General features: G+C 43.3%; 2 protein-coding genes across 2 annotated transcripts; one reads left to right on the plus strand and one right to left on the minus strand.

Moving 5' to 3' along the window:
- The first annotated feature begins 66 nt into the window (after positions 1 to 66).
- Positions 67 to 911, plus strand: LOC130878687 (diazepam-binding inhibitor-like 5). The gene is made up of 2 exons (XM_057776760.1): positions 67 to 140; positions 602 to 911. Exon 2 carries the CDS (start codon positions 648 to 650, stop codon positions 909 to 911), a length of 264 nt encoding a protein of 87 aa, XP_057632743.1. The 5' UTR covers positions 67 to 140; positions 602 to 647.
- A 1,547-nt stretch (positions 912 to 2,458) lies between these two features.
- On the minus strand, positions 2,459 to 25,601 carry Glod4 (glyoxalase domain containing 4). Its single transcript, XM_057776183.1, has 9 exons — positions 25,448 to 25,601; positions 20,894 to 20,943; positions 19,551 to 19,671; positions 17,808 to 17,952; positions 14,741 to 14,877; positions 14,274 to 14,360; positions 13,373 to 13,486; positions 13,198 to 13,284; positions 2,459 to 4,047 (listed from the first exon to the last, which is right to left on the minus strand). Exons 1-9 carry the CDS (start codon positions 25,535 to 25,537, stop codon positions 3,982 to 3,984), a joined length of 897 nt encoding a protein of 298 aa, XP_057632166.1. The 5' UTR covers positions 25,538 to 25,601; the 3' UTR covers positions 2,459 to 3,981.
- Positions 25,602 to 25,628: the final 27 nt, after the last annotated feature.

The following is a 25,628-nucleotide window of genomic DNA, read 5'->3' on the forward strand; positions in this document are numbered from 1 at the left end:
TGAGCAGCACTCCGCTTACCGGCTGCCGCTCCGTGCGCACGCGCCCTCCGTACTCCTCCTCAACGAACTCGCGGCGTCCGGGCCGCCCAAGCCCACAGCGCCCCCTTTCGACCCTAGGCTCCCCAGCCGTCTACCCTCAGGTACCATAAGCAGGCTCCTGGCGGAATCTGTCCTCTTGAGGCCAGGAGGTCCAATTCCTTAGTCCAGACCTCTCACCCTCACCCAGGAATCCCAGGCAGCTCCCGCCCATAATTCATCCCTACGGAATAGCCTTTCCCCGAGCTGCCCGCTAGCCAGCAGTGGATCCACGGGGCTCACCCCTCCCTGTCCGGCCTCTGAGACACGCACAAATACCCAAATGCTTTTCATGCTGCACTGTCTTCTATAGGCAACAGCAACGTCAATTTTCAGGGCTCATAGGCGCCTTTGTAACTATGAAGGGCACTCACACTGGAAAAAGCACTGTGGGATAGGACCAATAGAATGAATTCCTGGGCTGCAACTTGTACTTTATCAAACACACACATTATATCACTTTGCCCTTTCTTTCCAAGGTCTAATAATCAATCACCTGCTTTGCTTATTTCCAACTCTCTTCTAGTACTAGGTATCACTCAGAACAGAGAGGCTCAGCCTCTGGTGCGCCAATGAGCCAAGTGGAGTTTGAAATGGCCTGCGCGTCCCTCAAGCAGCTGAAGGGTCCCGTGAGCGATCAGGAGAAACTGCTGGTGTACAGCTTCTACAAACAGGCCACCCAGGGCGACTGTAACATCCCTGTCCCTCCAGCCACAGATGTGAGAGCAAAGGCCAAATGGGAGGCGTGGAATGTGAACAAAGGGATGTCCAAGATGGATGCCATGAGGATCTATATTGCCAAAGTGGAGGAGCTGAAGAAAAACGAGGGTGGCTAAGGACATGTTGGCCAACACAAGGAAGTCACATGGCTTCACTGGTAGGGAATGGGCTTAAGAGTTCTGATGGCTGGAACACACTGAAAGGGTAGCAAGGCTAGCGGAGACATCAATAAATCACCTTAACCGCAGGAGAGTGGAGTCTGTTGCAAAAAAAGAAACTCTGTGAGGGGTCTGAAAAGGGGTTCAAATGTAAAAGCATCTCTGCTGGGTAAAACTCCTTTAATCTGGCTCTGTGTGGTCTGACTGGCACCAATACCCATCCTACCTATGTGTATGGATGGCAGACAGAAGTGGGGAGGGTGGGGTGCGTCATGCCATGAAAATGACCAAGGCTTGAAGTGGAGGCAGGACCTTGGATCTGTAACAATACAGAGGAAAAAGGGGCTCTGTCTTAACACTAAAATCAAACAGAAAAGTGCTCATCTAGAACATAGGCCCAGTGAAGTTAGATTTTGATGGAACTCAAACTAAGTGACACAGTGATGAAGTAGCTCATGCATCACAACACAGCAGTTGAGGGACAATGGAGCAAAATGGCTTCAGGATCTTAGGCTCCACAAGACTCATCCGAGGCTTAGCAACCTAAATGTTCTTAGGATTGCTGTTCTTAATCTAGGTCTCTGCTTGAGGCCCTGCTGGACAGTATGTAAATAGGCACATGTGGGTCTTTGTCAATCATTTCAGAGACATCAGAATGCTACCACGGTGCCTGGAAGCTTGCATATGAAGGGCTAAATAGAGTTCTTAAAGGACTCTACAGTACCATGGCATTTTCCAACACTTCTCTTTAAAACTTGTCTTCTGAGATACAGTCACTGCCTGGCAAATCTATTCATATAACAGCAAATTTCTAAAGGTTTTTTTTTTTTTTTTGTGTGTGTGTGTGTGGTTTGTTTTGTGTTTTGATTATTCTGATTTTTGGGATAGGGCCTGGCTGGTCTGGAATTCACTGTGTAAACCCAGGCTGGCCTCAACTTTCAGAGATCCATCTGCTTCTTCTTCATGAGTGCTAGGATAACAAGTATAAACCACCCATGATGGCTCTAAAGTATATTTTTTATCATTAAAATATTTTATTATTGTGTGTGCACTATGTGTAGGTGTGGCTGGAGTGAGTGTGCTAAGAGTGTACGTGGAGGTCAGAACACAGCTTTATCGAGTTGGTTCTCTACTCTGACCTTTACTTAGGTTCATAAGAGCAAACTCAGGTTGCCAGGTTTTTGTGGTAAGTGCCGCCACCTTTACCTACAGAACTATCTTGTGGGTCCTAAAGTGTTGTTTTTGTTTTTGTTTTTGTTTTTTTGTTTTTTTTTGAGACAGGGTTTCTCTGTGTAACAGCCCTGACTATCCTAGAACTTGCTTTGGAGACCAGGCTGGTCTTGAACTCCCAAGTGCTGGGATTAAAGGTGTGCACCACCAAGACAAGTCAGCACATTTTTAAATAGTCCTTTTTTTCTTATGAATTAGAGGGTCTACATAGTTTCAGACTAGCAGGGACTACATGAGACCTTGCTTCAAAACCAAACAAAACCTTTTCTAAAAATCTTTAATGACAAATGTACTCAATAAAACGGTTTTTAATGATATAATGATATTAGCCCAAACAGAAAACATTTTTCCAGGCTGAAGAAATAATCTACTCCATTTTAAAGAGGACTAAGACCACTTTATAAAGTAGTACAGACCCAAGCATACAGAAATGTGACTCATTGAATACTTTGTTCATTAAACATCTCCTGTTTCCTCTGATTATTCAAAATGTAAAATCAAATCAAAGTAAGGACATTACCCAGATCTGGTTTTCTGGCTGTTTTTTTTTTTTTTTTGGTTTGTTTTGTTTTGTTTGAGATAGGGTTTCCCTGTGTAGTCCTGGCTGTCCTAGAACTAGCTTTGTAGAACAAGCTAGCCTCAAACTCACAGACATCTGCCTGAGGACTGGGATTAAAGGTATGTGCTACTACCACCCAGCTCCCAGATATTTTTTATCCAAAGGGTAATTTTTCTTAATCTTTATGGGTGTTTCCCCTGCATATATGTCTGTGTAACATGTATATGCGGTGCCTTCAGAGGCATTAAGAGAGTATTGGAACCCCTGGTTCTAGAATTACAGAAAGAACAGACATGTGGGTGCTGGGATCAAACTCAGTCCTCTAGAAGAGTGACCAGTACTCTGAAGCACTAAGCCATCTCTTTGGACCCAGGATAAAATTTCTTAAAAACAAAGAAAGAAAGAAACAAACAAACATCAAAAGCCTGGACTAGTTACATCCATCTATAATCCCAGCACTGGAGGTTGAGGTAGGAAGATCAAAAGTTCAAAGGGTAAAGTGGCTTGTGCCTTTGATCCCAGCAGGAGGCAGAGACAGGTAGGTCTCTGAGTTTGAGGCCATCTAGCTGACATAGCTGCAGGTCAGTCAGGGCTACAAAGTTAAAAGCTACCTTGAGTTCCATGGTGAAGTGACACTATGTGTCTTCCTGTATATCAGGAGAGACTGTCTTGGAACTCGAAAGGAAAGGCTTTTTTAAATGCCAAGACTTCCACAGGAAGATCCATCAAGACCTGGAAACATGAGCACTCTAAGCAGTTGGTTCGGCTTTTTGGGATTTGTTTGGACAGTTGGTTTGGACAGGGTCTTTCTCTATAGTCCTGACTGGCCTTGAACTCCGAGATCCTTGACTCTACCTCCCAAGTGCTGGAACTAAAGGCATGCGCCACCATGCCCAGCTAGTTTGGCTTTCATCTGAACATTTGTTCCAATATTATCTACATGATTCACAGCTAATCAAATTTTCCACTACCCTCAGCCAAGGGTAATGTTCCATAGAGCTATCTCAGGCTGGACAATAAGTTGTTACCAAATTTCATACAATTACATACAGGAGTTCACCACTACTGAGAATGATTAAAAAAAAAAAAAAACATTTCATTTCTAGAACATAACAAAGCTTTGAAGAGTGAAACTACCCCATGAGCCTCTTGTCTGTGCTGGACACTGTTCATTGTAAACAGCCACAATGGACTCAGACGCCAGACTGGAGTTTAAGCGCTGCTCTCGCATGTCTTCCATTAACCTGAAGCCTTTGGTTTATTTCTCATGGCAAACCACTCATCACTTTTGTCTGCAGCCATTGCCTATGGAAACAGATGGACAGACATCACTCCAAGTCTGCATTCTCCACTGTGATATTAGCACTAAAGCAAGTTCATCTGTGTAGAGGGTGTTGTTCACTGTAACAGGAGAGCTAGTGTGTACCAAGCAGTCGCTTGGTGATTCCAGTTCAAGTCCCAGTATCACCACCAAAAAGTGTCACAGCCAGGCATGGTGGAACACACCTTTAATCCCAGCACTTGGGAAGTAGAGGCAGAGGAATCTCTGAGTTCAAAGTCAGCCTGGTCTATAAAGCGAGTTCCAGGATGGCCAGGGCTATAGAGAGAAACCTTGTCTTTAAAAAACAAACAAACAAAAAAAAAAAAACAAAAACAAAAACCAAAAAAAGTTGGGCAGTGGCTCACGTCTTTAATCCCAGTGCTTGGGAGGCAGAAGTAGGCGGACCTCTGTGAGTTCGAGGCCAGTCTGGTCTACAAAAGCTAGTTCCAGGACAGGCTCCAAAGCCTGTCTTGAAAAAAACAAAATGTTTGCCTCTATAAGTCATTTAGATGTTTGGTAAGAAAACTTTTATTCAATCAAAAAGCAAATATGAGCCGGGTAGTGGTGGTCCACACATTTAATCCTAACACTCAGAAGGCAGAGACAGGGGAATGTCTGTGAGTTTGAGGCCAGCCTAGTCTACAAAGTAAGCTCCAGGACAGCCAGAGCTGTTAAACAGAGAAACCCTGTCTTTTGGGGGCTGGAGAGATGGCTCAGCAGGTAAGCATATGTACTGCTCTTGCAGAGGGCTGGAGTTCATGGCCCAGCATCCACGTAAAGATGCTCACAGCTGGGCTAGAGAGATGGCTCAGAGGTTAAGAGCACTGACTGCTCTTCCAGAGGTCCTGAGTTCAATTCCCAGCAACCACATGATGGCTCACAACCATCTGTAATGAGATCTGGCGCCCTCTTCTGGTGTGTGTGGAAGCAGAATGTTGTACACATAATAAATTAAAAAAAAAAAAAAAAGATGCTCACAGCCACCTGTAAGTGTAACTCTAACTCCAGGGGAACTAACACTGTATCCTGTACCACAGAGGCACCTGTATGTGTGCCATATGCTCATACACACATACAAGGAAATGGTAATAAAAATAAATCTTTTATTTAAAATTGAGTTTTTATCATGCACTAGGTAATATACTGAGTCCAGGTATGACAGGAGTGACAATCTAGATTTTAGGAACTAACTGAACAGCTACGGAATTACATAGAAAGTTACTTTTGGGGGACCAGAGAGATGGCTCAGCAGTAAAGAGCACTGGCTGCTCTTCCAGAGGCCCTGGGTCAATTCTCAGCACCCACACGGCAGCTCACAACAGTCTGTAACTCCAGTTTCAGGGAATCTGACACTTTCACACCAATGCACATAAAATAAATTTAAATTATTTTTTAAAAGTTACTTTTCAAAAAAAAGTATCTGTACTTTGAGGTATTTACTGTAAAAGACCCATAAAGTCCTATCAGATTAAAGAGTAGGAAACAATAAATAGTTGGAGAAATAGTGTGTCAGAAATTCTCATCTACACCAGGAGGAAATGACAAGATAATGTTTACATTAGGAAACATAACAAAAACTTAATAAATAAATAAATGTATGTGATTTAGCAATAGTGAAGCTGAAGGTGACTAACCTTGGCAGTGGACTTAAAAAATGGGCTAAGATATGGCTATATTTCTTTACACGAAATCTTAGATCTAGCCAGCCTGGTGGTGGACACCTGCAATATGAGCACTCAAGGGGAGGAGTAGGAAAATTGCCAGTTACTTCATAAATCCCTGCCTAAATAAGTAATAATCAAGTTTTTACTATTTGAATGAAAATATAAAGAACTTAAACCTTAAAGCAATATTAAAAAACAATTTCCTTGCCTGGCGGTGGTGGCGCACACCTTTAATCCCAGCACTTGGGAGGCAGAGGCAGGCGGATCTCTGTGAGTTCGAGACCAGCCTGGTCTACAAGAGCTAGTTCCAGGACAGGCTCCAAAACCACAGAGAAGCCGGGCGGTGGTGGCGCACGCCTTTAATCCCAGCACTCGGGAGGCAGAGGCAGGCGGATCTCTGTGAGTTCGAGACCAGCCTGGTCTACAAGAGCTAGTTCCAGGACAGGCTCCAAAACCACAGAGAAACCTTGTCTCGAAAAACCAAAAAAAAAAAAAAAAAAAAAAAAAAAAAAAAAAAAAAAAAAAAAAAAAAAAAAAAAAAAAACAAAACCACAGAGAAACCCTGTTTCGACGAAAAACAAAACAAAACAAAAAAAAACAAAGAAACAAAACAATTCCCTGCCAGGAGGTGGTGGCACACATCTTTAATCCCAGTACTCTGGAAGCAGAGGCAGGTAGATCTCTGGGAATTCGAGGTCAGCCTGGTCTATAGAGTGAGTTCCAAGACAGTCAGTGCTGTTTACACAAAGAAACCCTGTCTTGAAAAATCAAAAACAAACAACCCAACAACCTCCCGAGAGCTGGAAGAGATGTTTCTGTTTTAGCAGTCATAAAGGATGGGGGAAAGAGCAATTAACTCTGGCTAGGAGGACCCAAGAGAACCTCTCCATTCTAAAGGACCAGCTCAAAAAGACAAAAACACTTTGGGTGGAGACAGGAGTATTTTTGTTACTATAAGCAGTGCAGTGAGATCGGAATAGAGCTGAGCTAAGGGCTTTCAAGAGATAAAGACAGGTCAGAGAGTAGATAAAGGGCCAGTCAAGTGAAGAATGTATCTGGGAGGCAGCAGAGAATTGGGAGATTAGTTTAAAACTCACTGGATTTCAAAAGCAGTGTCAAAAGACGAGAGATATCTCAGAAATAGAACTCAGCTTTTGGTGAATAATGGCAAACAGAATTTAAGAGAAAATCAAAATAAGTGAGAAGAAAGCGCATCAAAGTGGCTGTGTGCAGAAACTGAAAACTATCCTAGGGCTGGCAAGCTGGCTCATGAGGTAAAGATACTTTCTGAGCTTGATCCCCAGGACTCACGTAGTCGAGGGAGAGAACACAAGTGCTCTCTGACCTCCATCACATGCCATGGCCTGCATGTACAGCAAATAAGTAAAATGTAAAAAAATCTTCAAAGACTAAAACTACTGTCCCGGAACTTGCTATGTAGACCAAGCTGGCTTTGAATTCACCTGCCAGCCAAGTGTTGGGAATATACCCAGCAAGATCTCTTTTGCCCACAGAAAGGACCAGGGTGCATAGAAAGGAAAGAATTAATTATAAAATCCTCAAAGAGCTCCATCCAAGTCCCTGTCTCCCATTTACTAAATACCTGATAGCCGTGAGTGACTAATTTTTCTGAGCCTTAGTTTCCTTACAGGCTGTGACTCACAGAATCTAGAGAGTGTACACACAGCACTTACGGACATGTCAAAGCACACCAGGTGTGGTGGTGCACACTTTTAGTCCCAGCACTGAAGAGGCAGGTGGTTCTCTGTGAGTTCCAGGCTAGCCTGGCCTACATAGTATAACAGGGCTGGAGACCTTAGCACAACTGATTCCATGGCAGAAGGCTATAAAACTCAGCAAATAGCACCGCCAGCCAACACTAAAACAAAGGCCTAATCCATCAAAGTCCACAGTTCTGAGAAAGTCTCTAAATGTACTATCCTTGCTTTTTGGCTTCTGCAGTTCTGCTTCTGGATAGCTGTTGTTGTTAACTGACAATGAAGTGTGTCAACCCAGGACATGTTTTCTGTGCTTAAAAGTCTATTGGCTTAAACTAACTGTGTTTGAGCAGTCTTCTCTGGTGAATACCCCACAACAATAGTGAGTGCCAGGACAGCCAGGGCTACATACTGAGATCCTGTCTTAAAAAAACCAAAACTGAAGAATAAAAGAACATGCCAAAGCTAGGCATAGTAGCTCAAACCTGCAATCCCACTACTTGGGAAGTTAAGGCATGGTGAATGCTTAGAATTTGAGAACAACCTAGTAACCACACTGAGTTCTAAGACCCCGTCTAAAGAAATGAGCCAACAGGGATAGGGAAATAACTTAACGGATAAGAGCACTTGCTCTGCAAACATGAAGACCTGAATTCAGATACCCTAGTAAAAAGCACGGCTGCACTTTGCTGTTCCCACAGTGCTGTGAGGCAGAGATAGGCTGATCATATGAACTTGCTGGCTGGTAGGCTAGCCAGCTAGCTATCAGAAATCACAAACTTCTAGTTCTCAAGGAAATGTGGTGGAGAGTGATAGAGGAAGACACATAGTGTCCTGCTTTGGCTGCGTTGGCTTCTCACATGCACACACAAGCAGAATCTAACATGGAGAGAGAGAGAGAGAGAGAGAGAGAGAGAGAGAGAGAGAGAGAGATCTTGCTTCTTTAGCTAGACATGGTGGCTTATGCCAATAATTTAAGTAGGGGCATCAGAATCAAATTCAAGGTCATCCTCAGCTACATATCAAGTTCAAGGCCAGCCTCTTTAACATAGAGCGTTCCAGGACAGCCAGGTTTGCACAGAGAAATGTTGCCTCAAAAGACAATACATAACAAAAGAAACAAAAATTTGAGAGGTTGGGCATGGGGAGATTGCTCAGTAGTTAAAGTGCACTCTCCATGTAAGGTTGATGGACAAGAAAGAGTTCAAATCCTCAGGCCCTGTGAAATAGCTGGTGCAATCAGGTAACTGTAACCCCAGTTACGGCAGGATGGAGACAGAGGGAGAATGTCTGGGAGCTCAAAGTCAACTGCTGAAGGAGCTCTGACAAGATCCTATCTCAAAGAAGACAGAAGATTGAATGTTGTCCTCTGACCTGCACATATGCACTGTGGCATGTGCAGCACGTACTCACACTCCACTCACATAGGTGCACACACACATCTAAACACACGCCAGACATACACACACAAAGATAAAACTATACATATGTGTGTGTGTGTATATATATATATAGTCTTGTTTTTCTTAAAGTGTATGGCACATAAGGAAATTGCTTAATTCCTACTTCCTTTAAATGACTTTAAATACAAAATACTCTTGAGTATTTTAGGGTAAATGTTATGATGCCTGAGATTTTCCTGAGCATCCCCAAGCGAAAAGAAGAAAAGGAAGAGAGAGTCGGAGTGACGGGAAGGAACACTGAAAGTGCATGGCACGGAAACATAGGAGGCACAGCTATGCTCTTGTTTGGTGTGTATTTGAAATTTTATCCATGAAATATCACATAACATAAACCAAAACTATTATGCAAAAATAGACAAGACTTGAATATTTAATTTATAAAGTATAAACTAAGAAGTTTATCTATAGGTGCTATTCACCATTAGTCATTAGGGAAATACAAATTCAAACCACAACAAGAAACTATTCTCCATTTCTTAGAACAGCTACCAGAATCAAAGAAGCAATAACAAAAAAATGCCGGGGAGAAAGTAAACAAGTACACCTGCACAGACCCAGCAACTCCCCATGTTCCTTAGAGAGGGTTCCAGGACTCCAGAGGAGGCCTGAATAGGCCCAGTCTAGTAACTGACACTTCCAAGCTTGATTTTAGGGATCCTGGGACTGAGCTGGCTGTATGGCTGCTAGGCAAGTGCTCATACACTGAGCCTCCCGCAGCTCTGCTGCTCATCTTAACTAAGGACTCACCGAGTGCTGTGCCTTCTGCTCATCCTGAAGCGCAACAGCAGTAACCCAGGACATGGTTTCCTTCCTTCCAGTGTCCTAGATTTGTTCTCAGGTTTGACCTTAGCAACTTAGCATTTACTTTACATGAAAACAGAAAAAGCTAGCCAGGAGGTGGTGGTGCAGAGGCAGAGGCAGGAGGATCTCTGTGAGTTTGAGGTCAGCCTGATCTACAAAGCCAGTTCCAGGACAGAGGACAACAGGACTACAGAGAGAAACCTTGTGGGAGTGGGGGGGGATAGAAAAATCTGTCTAGGGTTATGTGACTATACTCTAGTCCCCTTAACCAATTTCTTTGGTTAATTAAGTCAAGAACTTTCACCTTCTCATCTAAAAGATAATCTTTTGTGGCTCCCCTTTTTTTCCATTACGTTTATTTATTTATTGAGCGTATGTATGTGTGGCACACACGTGCACAGTACAGGAGTAGACTAGAGGACAATTTGCAGGAGTCCAGGCTCTCCTTTCATCATGTGGGGCCCAGGGACTGAACTCAGGTTTGTCAGGCTTGGCAGCAAGTACCTTTACCCACTGAGCCATCCTGCCAGTCCACAGCTATTCTTTGTCATAGTTAAACTGTTCTTTTTGCCATTTGGAGGCATTATTAAGCAAATAAAGGTTTTGAACCCAAGCACTGAGATCCTGAGAGTTAATCTAATAACAATTAGCTACTAGGTGACTCCAGGACTGTATATTCAGTTATGCACACAGTATGGACACACTGTCCAAAGAGATGATTCCTGTCCCAAGGGGTCAGGCAAGAGAACAAGTGATTTGATTATGCCACTCAAAGCAGGGTACAATCTAAAATGGATGAGTTACTTCTGAAGTTCGCATTTAATATTTTCAGACATGGTTGACTATACATAACCAACTATGAAGAGAGAGATTGGCTAAGAGATTCACTTCACTATAAGTCCGGCACTTTCCTGTACAGCAAAAGCAATTCTCCTATAACCTTAGAGATACGAAACATATTTAAACAAGAATGCTCACAGCACCCTTCCTTAAGTAGATTAAAAACAACCTAAATGTTTGCTACCATGGGAATGGATAAACCAGGTGTTATCTAATAAAAGCAATACAAAAGATGATACATGCAATTACACAGTGGAGTCTCAAAATGTTATCTTGAGAGAAAGAAACCAAGCACACAGAAATACCTACTAAATGGATTCATTTGTTTAAAATCCAAAAATAAAACTGATCTACTGTGCTGGAAATCAGAACAGCAGCTGGCTCTGGGAGAAGCATCAGGGAGATATGAAGAAGGCAAGGTCTCAGTTCCATAGAAGAGCTCAGAGGATGGGGAGCCGCCAGTGCATCAAAGAGCAAAGAAGGAAAGAGCAGCATATTTGTCAATCAAAAGCTTACTCAACATTCTATTTTCCTTCATGATAAAGCTTCAAAAGGTATCGTCTACATATTTTTGTTTTAATTCACAATGACTGTTCTTATGTCTATGGTTAATTATCTTCCATAAAGCACATCATAGTCCAAAAAAATGAGTATTTTAATTTTATTTCACCATTTTAAGATAAATTTCAAAATTTGATCTTTTGGAAATTCAAAGAATTTTAATAAACCGTTTAAAGGCTAGTTATATAGATTAAAAATGATAGAACTGGGATATATTGATTCCTTCGGTCACTCGATTAGGTATTCAGAAGTGAGTGAGGCCCAGTGGTCAGGCCTACAGTCCTATCTACACAGAAGGTTAAAGCAGGAAGGTCCCTTGAGCCCAGGAACTTGAGGACAACTAGGACAACAAAGTCCCTGTCTCAGAAATCCAAAATATTCAGAGAATGTCTGTTTCACACTAGGTTTATGTTAGAAGTTGGAGTACAACAATGAGCTATTGCTTCCTGATGAAAAATCAGGTTTGATGGGAACAGAAGCTGCTTGCTGCATTTGGCAAGATGAGATCACCAACAATGTCAACATGAACACTACTTGCTGCCAACATCTAGCACAGAACAGATGAAGTACGCATTTCAGACAAGAAGTAGAAACTATGTGTACACAGATCTCTGAAACAGAAATCTAATTAAAGAAACCTGGTGATACAGTCCTAAAACTTAGGAAGCTGAGGCAGGAGGATCAGTAGTTTGTAGTCAGTTTGGAGACACAGACTCATATCTCAAAAACAGAAATAAACAAGTATCTGGTGGTGGAATATGGAATTCAAAGGGTTTGGTTTGGGTGTTTTGTTTTTTATTTACTTTACTGTGCATGTGTGTGCCTGAGTGTATGCATGTTCATCATGTGCATGCAGGAGCATGTGGAGGTCAGAAGAGGGCATCAGATCCCTTGGAACTGGAGTCAGAAGCAGTTGCAAACCACCATGTGGGTGCTGGGAACTGAACCTGTGTCCTCTCTAAGAGCAGTAAGGTCTTTTGTCTCCAGTAATTGCTTTTTGTCTTTATGAGACAAGGTCTCACTATGTAGCGCTGGTTGGCTTGGAACTTACTATGCAGACCAGCTAGCCTTGAATTCACAGAGATCTTCTACCTCTGCCTCCCAAGAAGAGCTTTTAAGAGATGAGAGCTACTGGATTTCTTTTTCTTTTTTTTTTTTTTTTTTTTTTTTTTTGGTTTTTCGAGACAGGGTTTCTCTGTAGCTTTGGAGCCTGTTCTGGAACTAGCTCTTGTAGACCAGGCTGGCCTCGAACTCACATAGATCCGCCTGCCTCTGCCTCCTGAGTGCTGGGAATAAAGGTGTGTGCCACCACCACCCGGTGAAAGAGCTACTGGATTTCTTGATGTGATAACAAGAACAAATGGGAAGGAAGAAGGAAAAGAATGATGTCAATGGAAACCAAATAACCAAATGGCCAAGGAAACAGAAGGGGATGGAACCCAGGTACTTTCATTCACTGAGCTGAACAGTGATGTTCACAGCAGTAGTGGATTCCTTTCTAGTCAGCCTGGGGCAGAGGGAAGATGGAAAGTCCTAAAGAGTAACGTAGGTGATACTAAATATGTTGGTCGGGGCTGGAGAGATGGCTCAGCGGTTAAGAGCATTGCCTGCTCTTCCAAAGGTCCTGAGTTCAATTCCCAGCAACCACATGGTGGTCCACAACCATCTGTATTGAGGTCTGGTGCCCTCTTCTGGCTAACTGCATACAAAATAAATAACTATTTAAAAAAAAAAAAACAAACTAAATATGTTGGTCTCTGATTAAAAGTTATTGCAACAGGGAAAGGACATGTTTGACAGTACCTGGACCCTGTACGTCCTTTATACTATTCTGCTGTGGCCTATAGTGACATCAGTACAAAAATAAGATTCACACCGGGCAGTGATGGCGGTGCTCAACCTTTAATCCCAGAGCTCAGGTGGTGGTGGCGCACACCTTTAATCCCAGAGCTCGGGAGGCAGACACATGAGTTGGAGGTCAGCCTGGTCTACAAAACAAGTTCCAGGACAGACTCCAAAGCCACACAGAAAAACTCTGTCTCAAAAACAAAAAAAGGGAAAAAAGAAAGAAAAGAAATAATACTCACATCATCCAATAACTTGTTTCCTTCGGGATCCCTCTTAGAAAGTTCTCGAAAAGCTTCGTCCCCAACAAAGCAAATTTCATGTCCATCCTATACCAAAAAAGAGAACAGTAATGTGAAAAAAAAAATCTTTGAAGAAATTCCCAGGACAGCTGTCCCCTCCCTAGGCGATACTTACAGGGTCAGCCAGGATGACTACTTGTACTGTCGCCTTCCCTGGGGTATCCAGACTCACCAGTGGAGTCAGGATCGACTGGTTCTCCCTTTTCATCAAGGCTTCTATGTCTGACAACTTAAAAAACACAAAAAGGCAAGTGAGCAAGAGTCACATACCACTTCTATGGCACGGTCCTCATTTGACCAAGGCACCAATTTTATTTTATTATCTCAGTGGTTCTTAAAAGAATGGGTAAGCTGATAACAAAGCCACAATCAGAATGAACTCAGAAAGGAAGTCCAAGATTCTTAGCTGGGTTGTAACCAGACAGTGACAGAGTTTAAACAATCAGGTCAGGGGCTGGAGAGAGGGCTCAACAACTAAGAACAAGTACTACTCTTATAGAGGACCCAAGTTTAGTTCCCAGCAACCATGTCAGAGGATTCATACAAGCTGGTAACTCCAGCTTCAGGGGGAATCCAATGTGGGTACCTGCACTCATGTGCGCGCGCACACACACACACACACACACACACACACACACACATTTTTTTTTTTTTTTTTTTTTTTTTTTGGTTTTTCGAGACAGGGTTTCTCTGTGATTTTGGTTCCTGTCCTGGAACTAGCTCTGTAGACCAGACTGGTCTCGAACTCACAGAGATCCGCCTGCCTCTGCCTCCCAAGTGCTGGGATTAAAGGCGTGCGCCACCACCGCCCGGCCACACACACATTTTAAAAGGAAAGAAAAGGAGCCAGAGAGATGGCTACACACTCACTTCAAGGTCTCACAACTCCCTGTAAGTCCAAATTCAGGGAATCTGACAGTTGCCACAGACACCTGCACCAGCATGCATATAGACACACATGCATACACATACTAAAAATAACGAATTTTTTAAAACAAGCAATTATCAAATAGTACCTCGTTCTGAGGACAAGAAAAGGCAATTCTTCCAAAGGCTGCTGCATGATCAACTGCACCCTTGATACCCTGCAGCTCCAGCTTACACTGCAGAGAAATAAGAAAGTGGGCTGTTGCTTTCTGACATATTACACATGTCTACCATGCTTTGTAAGGCGCTTGCCATGCAAGCGTGAGAACCTCAGTACAGACACCAGCATAAAGCTGGATATGGTAGCTAGGTATGTGACCCTACCATTCTCAAAGTGTGTCAGGAGGCAGAGACAGGAAAACCCCCAAAGTTTACAGGTTAGCTACCATAAATAAAAACGGAGGCAGTATCAAGTAGTAAATGTTATTAGTGGGATTTATTTTCTTCTGTTCATCTGGGTAAACACTGATTCACTATGAAGAAACTTTCATGTTAACCCAATTTATGAACCAAACTCAGGGTAGCAGGCAAGCTGTTCCTCTGCAAGGTCACTCACCTGGTTATCGGCATAGGCCAGCAGAGCCCTCTGCTTCTCCTTGTCCTGCTCATAAATTTTCATTCCCAGGAGATTAGACCAGTAGTTCAAGGACTTCTGGAAATCAGTCACTGCTAGAGTGACTTTTAATACAGGATCTGTAAAGTAAGGAAATGGATGAATAAGGTCACTTAAGTGGGATGGGATAAGGAGATGCAAACGGGTAAAGTGTATGTAGAATTCAGCTTAGGCTGGAGGGGGTGTGTGCCTAGCAAGACTTTTCATTGGATTTCCAGCAACTCTCTTCTTAGCTAAAGAATTTAATTTATAAGGAAAGAATTTTAAATCAATATGAAAAGAAACAACATGATCCAAATAAATGGCAATAAGATAATCATTTGGTGGAAAAAAAGCTACATGCTTCAATAAATAACAAAATGTATATCTGATAGGTTAAAGAATAAACTAAGGAAATACTTACAAATAATTTGTTTCTCATTATTTAATTTTTGTTGTCTTGACAAATTAGCAATGTTAACTGTTTTATTGCAGGGAAGGGAATTGAAACAAAAAATACTGACAGAGTGTAAATTAGAAAATTGTGGGAAAGGATTTGACAATATGTACCAAAAGTTTTAAAAATGTACTGAAAAAGCAAGTCCACTCTCAGCAACTCAGAAAGCAACTGTGGCTGTGTGAAAGGCTTTTTATCACAAAGGCATTCGACAGTGTTGCTCAGAACAATGAAACACTAGGAACAACAAAACACCCAACAACAGAGGCTGCTTATTTTCTGTAACGAAATGCTGCCATGGAATTTCTAAAACAGCTTATGCAGGGTACATTTATATATATGTATGCATTATTTTGAATAAAAGATCTGAAACATAGACTCTAGAATGTTCACAGTAGTTATCTTTGGACATATGGGCACTACTTTTTTCTCATTTCCTCCTTATTGTCCTCCACCCTGTTTACTTATTTTCTATTCTAGGGTTAAAAAAATCCCCCCCCCACACACTATAACATAAAAAACAAAAACAAAAACAAAAAATTCACCAAGCAGTGAGCATATCATGAGAACACGTCATCTTGTGTGCTGATTCTCTGATCCCAACCCCAGCGCTGGTGCCAGAGTCTGAACCCAGGCCCTTGAACATTCGACAAGGACTCTCTCCACCTGTGTAGTAGTTTTCCTTTTCTTTCTTTCTTTCTTCTTCCCTTCCTTTTTAATTTATTGTAATACAGGAACTTTATCTAGGGCTTCACACATGCTAAGCAAGCACTGCATCATTGAAACTTTTTGTCCACTTTAGATTTTGAGACTGGCTCTCAATAAGTTGCCCAGATTGGCTTTGCTCTGTAGCCCAAGAAGGCCTTAAGGCCTTACCTTGGCCTATAGCCCTCCTGCTAGCTGTGATTATAGGTCTGTGCCACTGGGTGTGGCCAAGGGAACTTCCTAAAGAACAGTTTACGACTACATCTGACTCATCTAACTATGACAAACTCACTGTATTTCCTGTGGTTTTCATCACCTCCACCCGAGAACTAGCGATGCCAAGACTAACCATGGTGCTTTTCACAGGGCCTCCTCACGGCAGACTCAAGTCTTATTTTTCTCCACTGATTGCAAAATCACCAAATCCAAGATCATTAAGAATCTGAGTTCAGTGATAAAATGCTTGCCTAGCATGCCTGAGACTTTCAGTTTACTCCCTAGAATTGAGCAAATAGCACAAACTCTCCCCAGAGCAGAAGACCTTCAGGACAGGCACAGGTATGGTCCAAATGGATCAGCAGGGAATTAATGCCTTAGAGGACTTAGCAAGGTAAAGGACAAAAGCATCTTTGGAACGTGGAACTCACCATTACTTAAGTCCAGGCTGAGTACCTATTTGAAAAGCTTGGGACCGGAAGTATTTCAGAATTTGGAAACCTTGCATGGATTTTCCCGGTTGAGCATCCCTAATCTGAAAATCCAAACACTAGAATGTCAAGCTTACAGAGCATGGTTGCACAAGGCTGAGACACCAGTACTTGGGAGGTTGAGGCAGTAGGATCTCTGAGTTCTAGGTTAGCCAGAACTACGGGTTAAGACATAGTTTTTGTTGTTGTTTTTGAGACATGGTTTCTCTATGTGGCCCTGGTTGTCCCAGAACCAAGAGATCTGCCTTCTTCTGCCTCCAAATGGTAGGACTAAAGGTGTGCACCACTATACCCAAGTCTAAGACAGTCTTAACAAACAAAAATTTTAAATCTGCTATTTTGGAATTTTGGAATAGGTACACAACCTGTATTAAGGGCCGGGCGGTGGTGGCGCACGCCTTTAATTCCAGCACTAGGGAGGCAGAGGCAGGCGGATCTCTGTGAGTTCGAGACCAGCCTGGTCTACAAGAGCTAGTTCCAGGACAGGCTCCAAAACCACAGAGAAACCCTGTCTCGAAAAACCAAAAAAAAAAAAAAAAAAAAAAAAAAGTCAACCTGTATTAAGCAGACATAGTATATTAAATCTGATCAGAGTCATCTGGTAGACTCCAGACAAGGTTTGTTTGAAGGTTCCTTCCCAAAATGAATATGGAAGCATGGAGCCTCACCTGCTCCCAGCACCTCATACTAGCTAGGGAGCTAGCTCTAACAGCATGAGAGGACAACACAGAGAGGAGACTGTGGGGTCTCGCTATGGCTGATCTGCTGCGTCTACTAACCCTCAGTTTGCCTGCTCTGTGAATTTAAAACACATTCTTATTGTTCAAACTAGTGTGAGTTGGGTTTGTTGTTTGGATTATTTGCTCTTGGAAAAACAAAACAAATCAAACAGAAAACAAAAAAACAAAAAAACCAACCCTAACAAGATGCATTATCTGCAGAACAAAACCAGTCTAGAGTCTCTGTAGCTCTGTACTGACGTATACCTAATGCACATGTAAGGGTATACCTTACCCAGAATACAGGTAAAGAACACTGGCTTGGGAAAGACACATCCTATCAGTACAGAAAAACTACAAAGAGAAAGAACTGTGCCCCTGCTCCCTTCCATCTTTATCAAATGTGCCGTTAGCCAGGCTTCTGCCTGGTCTAGTATAATTACCTGGCTGGGAGAGACTTCGATCTTGCAGATAGAACTTATATCCTCCTGGGGCCTCAGTTTCAAAAACTCCTTCTGCAACTTTACTGAGTGGCCACTGGAGCTTCCTGGCATTGCTGACAGCCTGGCTGGAAGCAAGTGTGATTCCCTGCGACAGATAGCATCCACATACATCATTACAACAGAGCTCTTATAGGACAAGACAAGGAGCCAACACCCCAGTGCCTTTGGTAAACCACCCAAGATTTAATTGGCATTTTCTTACCAATTTTAAAGAGGGTTTTTAGATGTTTTCTCCAAATTCCCCAGATTCAGACTTTACAAATCACAGCAAAAAAATTTAAATGTTGGTGTTATGTGATCCATTTAATACCAACGACAATCTCCTCAGTTTTCAAGACCTAAGCAGAAAAATCTTGATCTTCCTTGGGCTGGCCAGCTAACCATTTGAGACAATTTGGATTTACTTATTATTCACTTATTAGGCTGACCTTCAACTGGAGCTTTGTTAATTCTGGTAAGTGTTCTACCTATATCAACAGCCCAGTTTTGGATTTTAAACACAAATACTTTTACTTTGAAGGCATTCTTTAATCAAAGTTCCCGATAGCCTATAATTCTGCCTTCTGGGAAGGCCATCCTTGTTCACCCTGGCCTGTTCTTTCGATCTGTCCTCTACTCTGCAGCCAGAGAACATGGATCAAAAGGAGCCTACAGCTTACTCTCGAGCAGCTCACAGGCTTTGTCTTCCCTTGACAGCTTTTAGAAAACATAGCATTATGTACTTTTTCCCCTTTGAGGCAGGGTCTTAACCATGTAGCCCTGGCTGGCCTCAAGAACTCATAATCCTCCTGCTTCAGTCTTCTAAATGCTGGGATCGCAGTCATGTGCTGCCATATCCAGTTATCATGTCATTTCTTACCCAGCTCCTACCACCTTCCCCTCATCCTCTCTATTACAGCGTTTTCTTGCATTTTCTCAAAGCACGTGTTGTCTGAGGCCTCTGAACAGGCTTCTCCACCTAGAATTCTCCTCTCTCCTCATGCCTCACTCCTTTCCTTCCTCTGAACTCTTTTTTGTTGTTGTTGTTGTTTGTTTGTTTGTTTGTTTTTTAAGACAGGGGTTCTCTGGCTGTCCTGGAACTCACTTCATAGACCAGGCTAGCCTCAAACTCACTGAGATCCGCCTGCCTCTGCCTCCTGAGTTCTGGGACTAAAGGCGTGTGCTACTCCCACCTAGCCTCCTCTGAACTCTTGCTCCATTGTCATCTCCTCACTAACAACCTTCTCAACTTCAAACTTAAAGAGTCATCTAGAGCAGGAGGGATGGCTCAGCAGTTGAGAGTACTGACAGGTCTTGCAGAGGACCTGGGTTCAGTTCCCAGCACCCAGTTGGCAGCTCACAACCATCCCTAACTTCAGTTCAAGTGGATCCAATACCCCTTCTGACCTCTTCAGATACTGCATGCAAATGGTATACACACATACATGAAAACAAACACTCCTCTTTTTCCTTAAGATTTATTTTTATTAGTTTTAATTATGTATAGACGTGTATATGTGTGTGCATGTGAGTACAGGTACCAGTGGAGGCTGGAGGCTTCAGATCCCTCCAGGAAGCTAGAGTTACAGGCGGTTGTAAGCTGCCTGCCGCTCACTTCTTTTAAAGGCAGCTTTGTTTCTAACCTGGACTATTAGAGCTGTCTCTGCCTCATCTAGATATGCACTGGGACGCAGTGATATTTACCAGGAAGTCGTTGCCAAGCTTGTAGTCTCCGATGCCATAATTGTACGTCAGTTCTGCAACAAAATGATCATCCTCAGGCCCAAAGCCCACCATTGTTTTACTCCACTTCCCATCATAAGGCCTAAAAAAAAAGAAAGAAAGAAAGTAAATGAACTCAGGGGCCACAGGAAAAATCTGCTTCCTACTTTTGGATACAGAGAGGTAGCCAGTTCCTTTGGGTCCCATAAATTCTAAACAAGGATGAGATGACCTTTGAAGGTGCTGACAGCAGTTATGGACAGTACTCAAGCACCACAACCGCACACTCCACAACCACACACCCCACAACTGCACACCCCACAACTGCACACCCCACACACCGTCCATTCGGCACGTATTTAAGGGAAAGATTTAGTTACCTTTAAAAAAAATGTAGGGAAAGGAATCCTAAAGGCAGCTCTCAAGTCTAACCTCAGACAATGTCCTTGCATATCAGTAAGCACACAAATCCCAAGGGACCTTGGAAGCTTTCAACTTGCTGTGGATACTTAGCTCAGGAGACAATAAGCCATTGCTTTACCCACAGCTCGTACTTATGCTTGTAGTAAAATCTGAAAAAATTTCTGTCTCTGTTACAACTCCTGGTATAAAGTTCATTTAAGCCTTGGGATTCCCTGCTAAGTGGGTCTTGTATTCATGAGCAACTTCTGGAATGCCTGAGTTTACCAAATGAGCTGACTGAAGGTGAGGCTGGATAGCTCAAGAATTTGCCTGGTTGCCAAAAAGACCAAAAGATTAGAATGTTCAGCCACACGCACCTTTGGGAAGGGGAGGGGGTGGAGAGTAAACACTATAAATCTGTGTAAAAGCTATTTGATTTGATGTTTGTTGAAGCCATAGAGGTGCTGGGACCGTGGAAGCCACTGGAAGTGCTGTCCCTCTTCTCTCTCAGCCTTTCTGCACACAGCTCTTCTGCTTGGCTCTTTCTGAGCTGTCTTCTCTATAGTAAGTCAGCGAATGTAAGCAGTGTTTCCCTGAGGTCAGGGACAGGGCCGGCTACGATCTGTAGCTGGTCTCATATACCTCCAGAGACAAGGAGCTGAGTTAAATAGGTAACTGGCTGAATTTGAAGTACTGGAGAACTGCTTGCTGGATCTGAAGTGCTGTGTGAAACACTGAGAAACAAAGGGCGAGTGAGTCCCCACTGCTGTTCAGGTAGCTTCTTTTATTTCTTGCCTCCTTTTAAAAATTACTTATTTATTTATTTCAAAATTTATCCCACTGTTGTATACTCAATTCTGTGAAAGTGCGTTCTGTTTGGGAGCTATTTAGAACCTAAGATTTTAAGACACAAGGTTCCATACCCATTACATGCAGCTTTGCAGCCTTCTTCAAATTCCTCATGGCGCAGAACCTAGTAAAGAAATAGACTAAATTGTAAATTTTACTTCTCTGGAGTGCCGGGAATCCAAGGAATGTGTTACACCAGTGCTCTATTGCTGAGCAACACTCCTAGCCCTTGACTTTTAAAAACAGCCTCACTGTCATAGGCTGTGTAGCCCAGCTGGTCTCCAACTATAATCCTCCTGCCTCAGCTATCTACATGCTGGGATTTCAGGTGTATTAGTATTGCAGATGGTGCATTTATACAAACTAAAAGGGCAGATATAAATATTATAATTTGCCAGTTTTACTAAGAGAAACAAACAGAACTTCCAGGTTAGATGTAGCAGAGGTAAAAACATCTTAAGATGGGCATGGTAGACCACACCTTTAATACCAATACTCAGGAGACACAGGCAGGAGGATCTCTGTGAGTTCAAAGTCACCTTGGTCTACAGGGTGAATTCAAGGACAGCCAAGGATACATAATGAGATCCTGTGACTCTCTTCCCCCAAAAAGAGTTGTGCTCTCAAACAGGTATGAAATCTCTTTGGGGTAGGAAGCCACCCGTGGTAGAAAAGCAAGGTCAGCACTAGAGAAGTCTGACTGCAGCATGCAATGGTTGAGCAAGTTGTTTTAGGTTCTAGTCCAGACTGAGTGTGAGCACAACTATCTGGTGAAAATGGATAACCTGTTTGAGCACCTAAGACAGAACCTAGGATACAGACGGATCTCAGTGTCTTAGCGTCTGCTCCCCACCCTGCTTTCCCCCCTGAGACACTGACTCATTATGTAGCACAATTTGACTTCAGACTTGCTGTGTAGTGTAGGCTGGCCTTGAGCCTCCCAACTGCTGGGACTGTAGGAATAAGCCACCACATACTCAGCTATTTTTCATTTTTGATTCCTACTGCTTCTATTGAAGTTCTATTACTTCCCTCAAAAATTATAAAATCCACTTTATTAGCCGCACGTGGGTGGAGGCATTGAGGCAGAAGCATACCAAGTTCGAAGGCAACCTGAGCTACTTATTGCCCCCCCCAAAAAACCCCACAAAACTTACTGATTCCTTTTCTTAATACTACCATAAAAATCTAGCCCTAAAGCATGGCTTTCATGGCATCACAAGCTCCCCTCACTTTAGCACAAATCTCAAAGTGCTTTGCATGCACAACATTCAAGATAAAACCAGGAACAATCCCAACCTGTATGCTCTCACATCTCGTCTCTTGAGCTAGCTAAATGTACATAAAATCAGTGTCAGTTCCCAAATATCTCACATCACCTATTCAGGTCTCCTTGAGTAACTCTTCCCCTTGGTATGTGGAAACCCTACATTCGAAGGTCATCTTGAACACAAGGCCCCCATTAATTATCTCCTGATAACCCAGGTTGGTAAATCTCTCCTGTTATTTTAGCATAAAGTTTGCTAATACTTTACAGAACTATATATGAGTCAAGTACCACTATACAATAATCTGTTTAATCCTCACAACAACCTTTCATCAATGAAGAAACACAATAATGACATCTAGTGCCACTAACTCTGACTTCCAGGATTGTTAGTTACAAATTTCATTTCCCACATCATGTGCTCTAAATGGGAACAAACACCAAAGTCACTTGTACCTTTGTTGACAAGCCTTAATATGGTACTCTGAAACAGCAGGTAGGGGTAGGGGTTTATGTGTGTCTGTCTGTCTGCCACATGTCAGATCTCCTGGAGCTGGATTTACAATGATTGTGAGCCACCCAACACCGGCGTTGGGAATGCACCTCAGATCCTCTGGAAGAACAGTAACCACTCATAAAGGCCGGGACATCTCTCCAGCCCATACACAGTAGATATTCCTATAAATGATTAATTCGTGTTGACTGATGAATTGTGTAACTCCCTTTGTGCTCCTCACCTTCTGGAACATCTCTGCACTAAGCTGGGTTCTGTGCCTACAAAGTATTCTGCACTGGTGTGTCCCTACTTCCCTCACTTACCAAGAGCTCCTCCATAAACCTCACGACATTTTCGGTGGCCCCTTTAGAACCGCAGCGTCCCAGAATGTTTCCAGGGACTAGGAAGAAGACTAAATACTGACGTCATGTTTAAATCTGGGTTGTCCAGAGGACAGTCAGATATTGACACAGAGAGCCTGAGTAACTACTAAAGAGCCCATTCAATCTTGCCCTGACATGACGTTCATGTAGTGAGATGGTGGAATGCTTGCTTAGCATGCGCAAGACCATGGGTTCCATTTCCAGAACCTAAACTTTAAATTGCCAGCCCTGACCGAAGCCGAATTTTGAATTTGCTGATCACACCCAAATGTGTCAAACCAGAACAGGCCAGATACTCAGCCTTGTGTTCTCCATAGCTGTTTCCCTGGTCTCTGCTGTCTACGCAGGGACCACTCTGGCATCTCTGCTGCTGCCGGCCCCTTCCCTGCTGCTGGCTGTTCCCCAACAGACTTAACTGTGCTGGGATTCTCCATAGCTGTTTCCCTGGTCTCTGCCTTCTATGCAGGGACCACTCTGGCACCTCCGCTGCTGCTCGCCCCCTTCCCTGTTGAGTCTCTACGACAAATCCACCCCCCCATCCTTCCAATCTAAAACTCTGTAAATGTTTCATCTGCATGTTTCTATTTCCTCTTACAATGCCTAGTCAGCTGACACAGGTTTCTAAGGGTGTTCTATTTGTTTCTCTGTTAAAATAATGTGACCACAATGTGTTTATGTACGTGTGTAACTGTGTTTTCATGCTGTGAATTTAAGTTTTATGTACATGTGTGTTTCCAGATTACAACAGTTCTAAAAATTCAGCTTACATGCCCAGTTTTAAATACCAGAAAATGGTACCTGGTTCTAAAGTGCCTTTATAGATCTGAGATCATGGCATTTTAATAATAATAGAGCTTCTAACACAGAGACATGTCAGCTTTTGCAGCACCCTTGGCTTCTCCAAAAAGACAGAAGATCAGCTGTCTCCAGGCTTGCTCTGGGTTTAGCAAAGCCACCCACACAGAAGCAAAAGAGGCCTTTTACCACTCCAGCTTCCTGGATGCTTCACCCGGGAATTGATCTGCTCATCCTGCCAAGACAGGTAGACTAAATCTTCCCCCTCACAGGAAAAATCTTTGGGCCTGGCAAGCACTGCTTCTAAGACTGATGTTCTCCCAGGACAAGAAGAGAGGATTTGGGATTGCCTGCTAGCTAAAAAGCTGTTTCATGTTTTGCTCATTTATTCCTCCCAGATCTGTCTAAAGGCATTTGACAACTCAAGGTACTGTTCTTTAACAGGCTTCATAGTCCAGGATTAACAGGTTTTAATCTTCAGAGGTTCAGAGTTCCCAATTTCCTCTAATTGCCTTCTAACCTAAAGCAGTAGCCTTTTGCTATGACACCAAGATATAAAATCTGTTCCAGTTCTCTTACAGGTTCCTGGAAAAGTTCTATGGCTACATCAGAATCAGGTTCGGTAAAAATCCAGGATTTTAAATTTTTTAATTGTTTTACTGTTACACTAACCCCAGCCAGTTTTAAGCATATTTTGTAGGTCACTCCTGCTGCCTAAGCCCGGATCAAGCTACAAAGTGCTCCCAGGACAACACCAAAAGCACCTGGGACTTCACCGTTGGTACCAGCTCTCCTAGATCAAGGACACCTGCCAACTAAAATCTGGTTTCATCTCTGCTATTGTGTCTCATCCCATGGCTAGCCTCATTTCATAGGGCCAGTAGTAACAGTATTTTTTTTTTCTCCTAGACACCTGCCTTATTACCTTCCTCAAGAAACAGATGCCTGGCATCTCCAGGATGACAATGAACAGAATGCCTTTCCAGCCACACCTCCTGCTGAGCCACCAACTTTAGCTCTCCCCCTCCCACATTGTCCCATGCCGCAGGAAGTAGCCAGATTTGAGTCTATGCCTTTTTTCTAAAGACAGCCTAAAATGTTGGTCATAATTATCACTTCAACTTCTTGTCACCCCTATATCCAAAGAGTCTGGAATGTTAAGTTGGGCACCCCAGCCCCTGGCATCCATCCCAGCCCCTTTCCCTGGGAGTTGCATTGGTTTGCTGCCAGGTCCTGCCAGGTCCTGACCCCGCCTCGGGGTCCTGAGAGCGCTCTGCTTAATAAAACATGGGCATTTTAATTCGGTTTAATTTGACCTAATTGGATTTCTTTGTGCCGGCGGTGCGGCTCGTGTTAGGATTTTTTTCTAACACTGTCGTGAACTGGAAGGGACTTTAATAACGTTTGGCCTGCCAATGCTCCTTCACGATAGACTACAAGCTCCCCAAGACAGGAGTATAACACATATTTGTGACGGCCTGTAGACGACGGAACGTGCGTAGACAACACAGCTGGTAGATCAGTGTCCTTGAAAGGCTTCCCAACCCGAAAACAGGGGCTCGCAAAAGTTGAAAAACCCGCAGTGCCGACCCAGAGCCATGGGCCAGGCGGCTGAAGTGGCCTCACCCGCAGCTCGTCCTCCCTCCCCGGTGCGGCTTGCGCCAGCCCCGCTCGCCCCGCTCTGCACCTGCATCCCCAGGACATCTCGAAAGAAATGCACCGTCTGGAAGCGGTTCCCCACTTTGAATACGAAATGCAGAGCTCGACGAGTGGCCATGACTCCCACCGCGAAGACTGAGTCCCCAGGCAGAGCACTACCCGGTTCACGGACCTGGAAGACCGTCGCGTGACGTCACTAGTACTCGACA

This window comes from Chionomys nivalis, chromosome 7 (genome assembly GCF_950005125.1).
Source record: "Chionomys nivalis chromosome 7, mChiNiv1.1, whole genome shotgun sequence".
Lineage (NCBI taxonomy): Eukaryota > Metazoa > Chordata > Mammalia > Rodentia > Cricetidae > Chionomys > Chionomys nivalis.